The sequence below is a fragment of the Hordeum vulgare genome, chromosome 6H (genome assembly GCF_904849725.1).
Source record: "Hordeum vulgare subsp. vulgare chromosome 6H, MorexV3_pseudomolecules_assembly, whole genome shotgun sequence".
In the NCBI taxonomy this organism is placed as follows: domain Eukaryota; kingdom Viridiplantae; phylum Streptophyta; class Magnoliopsida; order Poales; family Poaceae; genus Hordeum; species Hordeum vulgare.
The window spans coordinates 48,983,699-48,994,744 of NC_058523.1; the positions used below are offsets into that span (position 1 = coordinate 48,983,699).

The 11,046-nt window shown below is 40.4% G+C and overlaps 1 protein-coding gene across 2 annotated transcripts; it reads left to right on the top strand.

Annotated features, from left to right (window-relative positions):
• The first annotated feature begins 1,072 nt into the window (after positions 1-1,072).
• Positions 1,073-10,818, top strand: LOC123401845 (ABC transporter G family member 37-like). 2 transcript variants are annotated; one of them, XM_045095701.1, is made up of 19 exons: positions 1,073-1,460; positions 2,158-2,234; positions 2,533-2,583; positions 2,699-2,789; positions 3,017-3,318; positions 3,403-3,684; positions 4,752-5,065; positions 6,053-6,213; positions 6,294-6,397; positions 6,487-6,643; positions 6,727-6,935; positions 7,038-7,370; positions 7,468-7,758; positions 7,844-7,927; positions 8,025-8,155; positions 9,385-9,612; positions 9,697-9,868; positions 9,960-10,214; positions 10,320-10,818. In XM_045095701.1, the coding sequence occupies exons 2-19, from the start codon at positions 2,229-2,231 to the stop codon at positions 10,575-10,577; spliced, it is 3,429 nt and encodes a 1,142-aa protein (XP_044951636.1). In that variant the 5' UTR covers positions 1,073-1,460; positions 2,158-2,228; the 3' UTR covers positions 10,578-10,818. The 2 variants fall into 2 exon arrangements, with proteins under 2 accessions (XP_044951636.1, XP_044951635.1); XM_045095700.1 differs by lacking the exon at positions 1,073-1,460 and adding an exon at positions 1,476-1,955.
• The last annotated feature ends 228 nt before the right edge of the window (positions 10,819-11,046 follow it).

Sequence of the window (11,046 nt, forward strand, 5' to 3'; positions counted from 1 at the left end):
GGAACTGTCGTCGTGCGCCCAGACGCCTGTCAGTTGCCATGTTTTTTTGAGTGTTACATGGCAACTAGGTAAAACTGCCATCGCGCGTCCACATGCCCGCACGCCTGTCAGTTGCCATGTCTTTTCAGTGTTACATGACAATGCAGTTGTTCAAACATGACGACTGCAGTTGAGCAACCATATCAACTATAGTTGTCAAGACATGTTAACTGCAGTTAAACAAACAGTTGCCATGGTTCATCAACCATGACAATTGTTGCAGTGGCACGCGGGACCGCGAAGTGACAGGCTGGATGTGCGGATCGCGAGGCAGGAGGCCGGACGTGTGGACGTTAGCAGTTTTGGTCACACGTAGTCATGTGGACTGTTTCTTTTATACACCACATTGAGACATGTGGCAAGACATTCTTAACACCCACACGTGTGAGTAATATCAGAACCCTTCATCTAAGGGGGTGTTTGTTTCCAGAGACTTTTTGGTGTAGGGACAAAAAAAATTCTTTTTAGTCCCATGTGAAACAAACATGAGGGACTTTTAGGGACTAAAATGGGGTACTTTTGGGACCAAAGGAAGAAGTCCTTATGGGAGGGTCTTTTTGGACTTATTTTGGCACTTTTTCCAACACTATCCCTACTTTTAACATGTCATTTAATAACTTCTACTCCCTCCGTCCCAAAATAACTGTCTCAAGCCTAGTACAACTTTGTACTAGAGCTAGTACAAAGTTGAGACACTTATTTTGGAACGGAGGGAGTAGTATATTACTAGGGATAACATGGTCTTTTTACATGTCATTTAATGATCTCTAGTCCTTGTTTAGTCAATGAAAACAAATAGATAGGGACTAGAGACTTTTTAGTTGGGACTAAACAAACAGGCCTAAGGGTCCACAATCAACTGATGCATTGGATGCACAAATTGGATCGGTGCACAGGATATGATCTCCCGTTTGGCACACCTGGAAACACATGCATCCCGTCCGAGATCAGAGTCTACTCTCACTGATGTCCATGGCCCACATCTCATATCCATCGTTTATCCCCAATCCCCATCCTCTCTCTCTCCTCAAATCAGCACCGGGCCACTGTTGCAGGCGTACAGCCCTTGCCTCATCCACTTCCTCCTCAACTGCGCCGCCGCGGCCATCAACGGCGCCTCCATGCCGCCAACACCGCTCGAGCACATCGCGCCGTTCGCCCGCCCCTGGCGAGCTGCGAGCCTTATCCTCCTTCCCATCTCGCCGGGCACGGTCCGCGGAGAGGCTGTAGCGGCACAAGCGGCTGGACAGTTGGGCGGCTGGAGTGGAGGGAGCACTCCTTCTCCACCTGCTCGACTTCGTGCCCGAACCCCTCGGTAACCACATCGTTGTCAACTACTTGGTGCGGCGCGCCATGGACTCGGTGACCAAGGTGCTCGACTGGAGTACTCCGCGGCGAATACCCGGTGACCACTCACCAAGGTGCTCAATTGATTGGTTAAGCAGTGTATTCCAACGTTTTCGCGTAGAAGCTGGCTTGAAGCAGGCAGGCAGGTGTGGATGTATTTCGAGGAGCTAGCTCACGTACTCGTAGCAACAAACACGCCTGCTAGTTTGATCGTTCTGTAGTTCTGTACTGACGGAATTCGGCGAAGCACGCACGCTCTAGAGTCTAGACACGTTGAGGGGCGCGTGGAGCAAGGCCGCCGACTGAGAGCACGGCCTCTGAGTCTCTGACTGGCTGCTGGAGGTGCTAACGAGGGGAGCATCGTGACAAACATGTCTGGGATCGGCGTAGGGTTGATAATGCCCGGGATCAAAGAGGTCAGAATACAGATTTCAGAAATTTAGAATTGGTGGTTCAATTCCGACGAGCTCTATGAGTTTAAGGTTTCAAATAGATTTCACCCACCTAGAAATGCATGCATGCTCTATGCGCCTCATTGGAGGGAAGTACGTATTACTCCTATATGCCAGGTAAATTTTGTGTGTTTTCACCTTTTTCTTGTGTGATGATAAAAGAGTAGTCCCTCCAAGTGTACTTGTGTTTGTTAGTCGACCTAGAAATACGCGCATGCTCTACACACCTGTTCGGAGGGAGTACGTACTATATGCAAGGTGAATTTTGTGTGTTTTGACCTTTTTTTTTATGCGTCTTAGACGTGCGTGCTTTGTTCAGATTTGTTAGCCGAGCTGACAAGAAGGGAGAGGGAAGCAAACCTGACGCCGGAACACGACATCGACGTGTTCATGAAGGTGAAAGCATGTGTATTTCTTTTCCACACATTTAAAGAAAATTTGAAGCAATTTTCTTTAGTCGTATTGACCATGTTCTGATTTCATCTTCTCTCGCTTAGTCACATAAACAACAGTGTAGTATTTTGCTCCAGCAACTTGATCTAACAATATGTCATTTATACCAAGTTGTAAAGTGACCTTATTTTCTTCCTTAGAGTCACATGCTCACATCAACATAGTTTCTGACACATTGAGTACTATCTTACAAAACATCCACTGTTTCAATGTTTCTTAATACATAGTTTCATTCTTGTAGGAATCTACCATCGGAGGCAAGAGCAACATAGTTACAAACTACATAATGCAGGTTTGACTTATGGGCTTTTGGTTCTCTGCGGCTCTTCAACTTTGATAAGTACACTTTCAGTTCACAAATTGAGATTCAAGTTGCTTCATTTGATAGCACTTTATTGTCGTTGCAGATCTTAGGACTTCATATCTGTTCAGATACATTGGTTGGAAATGACATGGCAAGAGGTATATCCGGCGGACAAAGGAAGCGTGTCACAATAGGTATGTTGTATAAGAAGCTCCCATGTTACTTATTGAACTTCCCGTAACAAAAAATGTTATTATTTGAAGGACTTGTATGATTTTGGTATTTAAATTAGAGGATTTTATTCAGTTTCTCAAATGAAGGTCATCTACAAGCGAATTGTCATACCAGATTGGTAGTTGTGATATTTCATAGTAACAGATCAACAGACTTATGCATGCTTGACATACCTAATTGGTTGCAGGAGAAATGCTCATTGGTCCAGCAAGAGCCCTATTCATGGACGAGATCTCAAATGGGCTTGACAGCTCAACTGCGTTTCAGATAGTGAATTTCCTAGGGCAATTGGTCCACATACTTGGGGTTACAGCTGTCATCTCTTTACTTCAACCATCACCTGAAACATATGATCTTTTCGACGATGTTGTGCTGCTCTCAGAGGGGCATGTTATCTACCAAGGGCCCAAAGAGAATGTGGTTGAGTTCTTTGAGTCCCTAGGCTTCCGATGTCCCCAGAGAAAAGCTATTGCAGACTTCTTATTAGAAGTAAACATCTTAGCTTCACAAATGTCAAAAAATAATCTTAAGTCATAGAATATTTCTCACATTATTTATTTTCTTGCATGACAGGTCACTTCAGTTAAAGATCAGAAGCACTATTGGATAAGGGATGGTGAACCTTATCAATACTTCAACGTGGAGCAATTTTCAGAAGCTTTTCATGCATTTCATGCTGGTCAGATAATTCGAAAGGCCCTTGAGATACCATTTGAGAAGAACCAGAGTTTGTCGCCAGCTCTAACCAATTTAAAATATGGTGTGAGTAAACGGCAGTTGGTCAATGTGATATCTTCTAGGGAAATTCTACTTATGAGGAGAGACTCATCCCTATACATAGTTAATTTTGCACATGTGAGTTCATATACCCCCTTATCACCCAATATAAATTATACTTTTACTTTTCACATTCTTTTGTGCAAGACTTTGACCATGATTTTTTACAAGGATATATTTGTTCTCATATGCCTTTTAAATATGTTTACGGTAATACATTAATCCTTTACACCAACTAATTTGCTCCTAGTCGCGCCAAATATACGGGTATGGCTGTCTGTGGACCAAAAACAACACAATTCAACGAAGTTGAACTTCACACCAGTTATTTAACATGATTGACACACGAATAGACCAAGCTAGCCGCGAAACAACGCAAACAGGTCATATGGGTTCTGATCTGGTAGTCCTAGCATGTCAAGGTGTGGGATGCATTCATAGAAGTGATTGAAAGTGCAACGCCCACTCAACTCATTTGGTATTATGTGAGATGGAAACTTAACCCAAAGTCCTGAATACATGAGGTCAAATAAGACAATGGAAGAGAGTCACGGACAGATGCTAAGTGGACTTATGTGTGCTGATGAAAGGGGTACTTTAAAAGGTTTACAATTGAAGCTCTAGGGTTGTCCTAAGTCAAACTTCATTAAGTTGACCAAGTTTATATAAAGATATTTTAACATCTACGACACCAAATTTGCTTCATTAGATTCATGAAATATATTTTCATATTTTTATATATTTGGCAATAAATAGACCCAAAGTGGTCGAACCCTTCTCGACCCTGCGCAAGTGGGAGTTACATGCACCGGGCTACCCTTTTATATATATATATATATATATATATATATATATATATTTGGCACTATAGGTCTTAGCGAAAAAATAGATTTTGTTAAACTTACAAAAGTTTGATTTAGGACAATCCTAGAACTTCAATTGGTTTGGAACGGATCTAGATCTCGACAATGTGACATTCTACAATTCAAGGAATAGTACAAGTTCTTAATAGTTTCTGGAAGATATGGGGAGCTTGCCTGATCTCTGCTCTATAATCAATACTTGTTGCAAAATAATAGCAGGCAATTTTCATATTTAAATTGTATGCAAACAACTACCGGTTGTAATGAATACTCTTGTGACAGATGGCTATGATAGCATTCGTCGCGTTAACAATTTTCTGGAACAGTAATATGCATCGCGATTCATTGACTGATGGAGGATTATATTTGGGGGTATTGTTCTTCTTTGTGAGTGAAACCATGTTCAGCAATTTAGGTGACCTTGGCGGAACTATCATGAAACTGCCACTTTTCTTTAAGGAAAGGGATGTTTTCTATCCGGCATGGGCGTACACTTTGCCTACATGGATTCTTAAGATCCCCATCACCCTTGTTGAAGTCACAATATTGGTTTCCATGACATACTATGCAGTTGGGTTTGACCCAAATATAGGGAGGTGAGCATTACAAATGAATGACAATGTTCTTCTATTATGTACAGTTTTTCCTAGTCCAAATGTTCGCTCTAAGATCTAGTTTTCACATTTATGTTCATCCTATAAATTGTTAGTTCTTCTTTTTTTTGAATTTTCTTGAGATATAGTGTATTGCACTAGGACTCCTTTTTATTTCTGTTTGTCTTTTCTACTCCTAGTTTATCTCCTTGTGCATGCATATATATTGGTCTAGAGCCCTGGAAATAGATCAAGTTGTTGTTCCTCATAACATGGTATTTAGCCAGGATTTATGTCGCTTCTTTTGATCATATTTGCCAAGTAAACTCGTCATGATCGATCAATCCAGTTTACTTCCCTTTGCTTGATTCCCAGAACCTCTCTTCCCCATCTGCCAGCATTGTCTCTGATTCTCCTCGGACCCCCTGTTGCACTGATGCAAGTCAGCACTAAAATATCAGAGAGTTTAGTTTCAAAGTTTTGTTGCGCGATCTACCAGGCTGTTTTTTCATCTGCGTATTTGCCATGTCCAAAATTTCAGTACTATAAATTTCAGAGTCGTTGCTAACTAGCTGGAAAAAAGTGTTGCACTCAATAGATATTTTTTGGAAACATAATATATAATTAGAAATTGTAATATTGCTAGTATATGTTTTTTTCACTTTGAACATGTATGTTGCCAGGATTTAAGACTCGCTAACTTAGGTTACCCCACTTTAAGTCAGGGAAGAAAGGAAAATGAAAACAACTTTGAAGAAAATGATTACAACAACTTGATTAAAACAAAAAGGAAAGGTTTTATTGATTATTATTATGGTAGTTAGCAAGAATTTAACTGTAGAAGTGATTTGCAATTTCATTACATGTTAAATCTGTCAGGCGCACACTCTAGTTGTATTTGCTCCATTTACCATTCAAAGAAATCATCTGCTTTATGTTTACCCACAATAAGTAATAAATGAGCAAACAGAAATGATATGTTCCTTTCAGGTTTTTCAAGCAATATTGTTTGCTTCTAGCACTAAGTCAGATGTCATCTTCCTTGTTCCGGTTGATTGCTGGAGTAACGAGAAACATGTTTGCGGCAAACATCTTTGGAACATTTACAATGCTTTTGCTTTTGCTCTTAGGTGGATTTTTACTTTCTAGCGGTAAGTTGGCCACTAGGAATCATTCCATAATTCACATTTTCTCAATTTGGTGGTTCTTATTAGCTCCCTTTCCACTTCAGAAAACCTAAACAAGTTTTGGATGCTTGGCTATTGGATCTCACCGTTGATGTATGCGCAAACTGCAATTTCGACAAATGAATTTACATCTCACCGCTGGAGTAAAGTATTGATACCATCCCAAGATCAAGGACTTTGAAACTTCTAAAAAAGATATGGCTTGCAGTCTGACAAACTTAACATTTGTTTTTTCAGACACTTCCTGGATCAACAGAGTCATTAGGAACAAGTGTATTGAAATCTCGAGGGATATTTGTGGAGGCAAAATGGTACTGGATTGGCTTAGGTGCACTGATTGGATACACGGTTATATTTAATGGCCTCTACACTGCAGCTTTTACATACTTCAAAAGTATGTTGAATTGCATCACTATTGTTTCTATTTGTTTCCAGCTAAACAAATTCTAAAGGAAGACGGTTTGTTCTTGTTTGCAGCATATGGTAGAGGCTTTTCATCATTGACAAACAAGACACTAGACAAAAAAATTGCAAACCTGAGTAGGGAGGCTCCCTCAAAAAGATCTCACCAGAAAAGAGTAATGAATGAGTTGGAGAGTCCTACAAACAACGGAAGGGTAACACTTCCATTTTTGCCACTTTCACTTACCTTTGACAACATAAGGTATTCAGTAGACATGCCGGAGGTAAAACAACATGTTCTTATATTATCTCAAGATAAAGTTTAAGAACCAGCATGCAAAACATACTTCCTCCATGCTTATTTGCTTCAGCATTTCATTTTGCAGGAAAATAAAGCACGGGGAGAGACAAAAGATCGTTTAGAGATACTAAAGGGTGTGAGTGGTTGCTTTAGACCAGGTGTGCTGACTGCATTGATGGGCATTAGTGGTGCCGGAAAAACAACACTGATGGATGTGTTAGCAGGGAGGATAACCGGAGGCTACAGAGAAGGGACAGTAACTATCTCGGGCTACCAAAAGAAGCAAGAAACCTTTTGTCGTGTATTTGGATACTGTGAGCAATCAGATATCCATTCTGCACACTTGACTGTGCTTGAGTCACTCCTATTCTCCGCGTGGCTCCGATTACCATCAGAAATTGACTCATTAACAAGAAGGGTCAGTTGAAGACAATACTGACAACAAAGATTATTCATTTGCTTTTGAGTTTTGATTTAATATTGTGGTTAATTTCTATCTCAACTTCTGGATGCAGATATTTGTCGAGGACGTGATGGAGCTCTTGGAGCTCACATCGTTGCGGGGTGCACAGGTTGGACATCCTGGAGGATATGGCCTCTCAAGTGAGCAACGGAAGAGGCTGACCATTGCAGTAGAGCTTGTAGCTAATCCTTCTATTATTTTCATGGATGAGCCAACATCGGGGCTTGATGCTAGGGCAGCAGCAATTGTAATGAGGACTGTCAGGAACTTGGTGGACACTGGTAAAACTGTTGTCTGCACCATTCACCAGCCAAGCATAGACATATTTGAAACTTTTGATGAGGTAATAATGAAATTGTTGCTTCTAGCTGCAACTTGTAGTGTCTTGAATTGTCAGTCTGTGTGATAGTATGCCCAATGACTTGCAGCTTTTTCTATTGAACCGACAAGGGGAGGAGATCTATGTTGGTCCATTGGGCGAGCATTCTGTGAATATGATCGCATACTTTGAGGTTAGTCAAACAGAAGCATGAAAAATGACATTTTATTACTCTGTAGGTTCATGGAAATTGACATGGGTGGAATTATTGTTGCATTTGGTTTATTCAGGGAATAGGCGTCAATAATATACAAGATGGGCATAACCCCGCAACTTGGATGTTGGAGGTGACCTCAACAGTACAAGAGCATATGCTGGGGATCGATCTTTCTGTAATATTCAAACAATCAGAGCTATATCAGTAAGTGAAATGCATGTTACTACTCCTTTAGTTGTAGGAACTAAGAAAATCCCAAGTACAAAATATAACTTATTAGTCTTTGGAGTAGAACTATAAGCTAGAAACATTCATCTACCCAAGCTATCCAAGGTGCCAAGGCACATTGGATCTCTCAAATCTAGTAGGTATAGAAGAACAATCTGCAGCCTTAAGCCAATTTGACCTAAGAACTGTTTAGTGGATGGAATCTGATGGCCAGTCAATGCTGAATTATGTTGTCAGCTAGCTTCACCGTGCGTTGCCTAGAATTCATGTGTGTAAGACGTAACGTAGCTAATGTTTTCTACATAAGGTGTCTGAAGATTTTTCTTATGTGAGGATCTAGACCAACTACTCTATTCTAGAGTCTTGGGGTATATGCTCCTTGTTGGCTTGCTGCCTATGATTAGTGAAGTTGATGGTAGCTTCATTTTTGTTTTCTCATCCAAATAGTTTGTATGCTAAATTCCTAATAGTTTGGGGTGAAGCATGTCTATAGACTCTATACTCTAGTATGCACAGATGTCCTACTTCAGTGGTAGTTACATGCAACTATAAATTTGAGTTGCCATTGCAATGATTTAGTTTGCAACAGAATATAGTTTTTTGTTTGTTTGAAGGCATCTAATGTGTATGAAATTCTAATTTGGTTGGGCACTCGGGTTCTTGTCCTCAAAAAAAAACTTAGGCTCAGTTTGGTGTGCATATCATAGATAGAACAACTTTAATTTACATTTTTTGTTTTGTGATTTTAGATATATGAATAACTTTGAAGCGTATTTTTATCTATGTTATATAATCATAAAGGAAAATGTCTACCCAAACAATATGTGAAGATTATGGCCATTGACTAGCGTTGCCATTTGTTATCTAAAATTCCAGTGTGTAACTGAAAATTACAGATCACAACAATGACCAACTAATAGTTAATCATTGTTTGTGCGATTTATTAGTTGTTGTTTTGCTTAAGATGGGTCATGAATCTAAGTGTTTTTATCTGCTTAGTTTAGTTTTGCATCATATTTGTATTTTTTTTTAGGTCCAGTAACTCATAATGTCTTATCGTGGGGTTTGACTCCATTGCCCTCTTCTGCTATGCATATGTTTCCTCTGCTTAAGTGATATTTCCAGAAACCGAATTAATTATATTGTGCTCTATTGTGTTAGGATGCACATGACACGTTCCAACTAACTGCTATTTATAATTTCAGAAGGAGCAAGGCCTTGGTAAAGGAGCTAAGCATGCCTCCTCCTAGCTCAGCTGATCTCCATTTTCTTGATAAGTATTCACAGTCTTTCATCAAGCAATGCTTAATATGCTTATGGAAGCAAAACTTATCGTATTGGAGGAATATTCATTACACTGGTGGTAGATATTGTATCACCATAATCATAGCACTTCTTTTTGGTACAATATTTTGGGACCTTGGCATGAAAAGGTGGGCCTTTCAGTTATCATATGACTGTTATTTATTTCTGTATTTTGTTCTCCACATTGTAAAATGTTTCTCTATACCGTACAGAGCGAGACGACAAGATCTGTTCAATTCCATGGGGTCCATGTATGCTGCCACTCTAATGATCGGCGTTTCAAATGCATCGGGTGTCCAGCCTGTGATTGCAATGGAAAGAGTAGTGTTCTACAAGGAAAGAGCAGCCCGAATGTACTCATCCCTACCGTATACATTTGCACAGGTAACTACTTCATCTCACTCGTGCATACTACGTGGTACTTTTTATTTTTGTCATCTCCAATAACTTGATGAAATTGTCATAATGATCGCAGGTTGTAATTGAGCTACCATACATATTCATTCAAACTCTTATTTATGGAGTTTTGGTATATACGATGATAGGATTTGAGTGGACTACAGCCAAATTCTTTTGGTATTTATTCTTCATGTACTTTACATTCCTATACTTCACATTCTTTGGAATGATGGCTGCGGGACTTTCACCAAGTGGTGGTATCGCGGCAATTATATCATCTGCATCATATGGCCTATGGAACTTGTTCTCTGGTTTTCTCATCCCAGTTTCCGTGAGTTTCTCCACATAACAGGCATAATTATGCTCAATTGGTTCCAGCCCTCCAACCAACGATGGCCATAACTTGATTCACAACATTTTTTTTGGTTTGATGCAGAGAATTCCTATCTGGTGGAGCTGGTATTACTGGATATGCCCAGTTGCATGGACATTGCATGGTCTGGTCGCCTCGCAGTTTGGGGATGTTGAGGAGAAACTTGAGACTGGTGAGACTGTAGCGGAGTTCCTGAGGAGCTACTATGGTTTCAAGCAGGAATTCTTGGGAGTGGTTGCCGCGGTGACTATGGGATGCACCGTGGCTTTCGCCCTCCTGTTTGGCGTTTCTATCAAATATATCAACTTCCAGAGGAGATGAGGCTCTAGAGAAACTGGCAGTGGCAAGAAGGAATTGTAGTCTCCTCGCTAAATATGGCTGAGAAATAGATTTAGTGTTAGATATATCCGTCGCACCCCACACATTGACAAGGTGGTGTCTGACATGGAAGGCGACACAACCGGAACGTGTGACCTGTAAGTGTTGTTAAAACTCTTTGTAGCCATCCAGGCAACTTACGAAAAAGAAAGAGTAAAGTTTCAGAGTCCCATCTCTTCGGCCATGTTCTTGTGCTTGTGAGTTGTTTCTCTCTTCTTTTCATCTCTCATATCTTTCTAGGACATCACAATTGGTATCTAGAGAGGCAAATTCGACCTGCTATGCAGTTCACTCTCCCAAGACCATCCCAATTGGTTGGAGATCACCTTTATCTGTCGTAAGTCCGAAATTGGCATTTAGGGTTTAAGGGGAAGTTGCAACGACTTCGGAATTAAGGGCATTTCTACCCCCC

Excerpts from the sequence above, each read along its gene's own strand:
- LOC123401845 (XM_045095700.1), top strand. The coding sequence starts at position 1,901 with ATGCATGCTCTATGCGCCTCATTGGAGGGAAGTACGTATTACTCCTAT. Across the intron at positions 6,214-6,293 it reads TGGATTTTTACTTTCTAGCG|AAAACCTAAACAAGTTTTGG; the intron begins GTAAGTTGGCCA and ends TTTCCACTTCAG. Across the intron at positions 7,928-8,024 it reads ATATGATCGCATACTTTGAG|GGAATAGGCGTCAATAATAT; the intron begins GTTAGTCAAACA and ends TGGTTTATTCAG.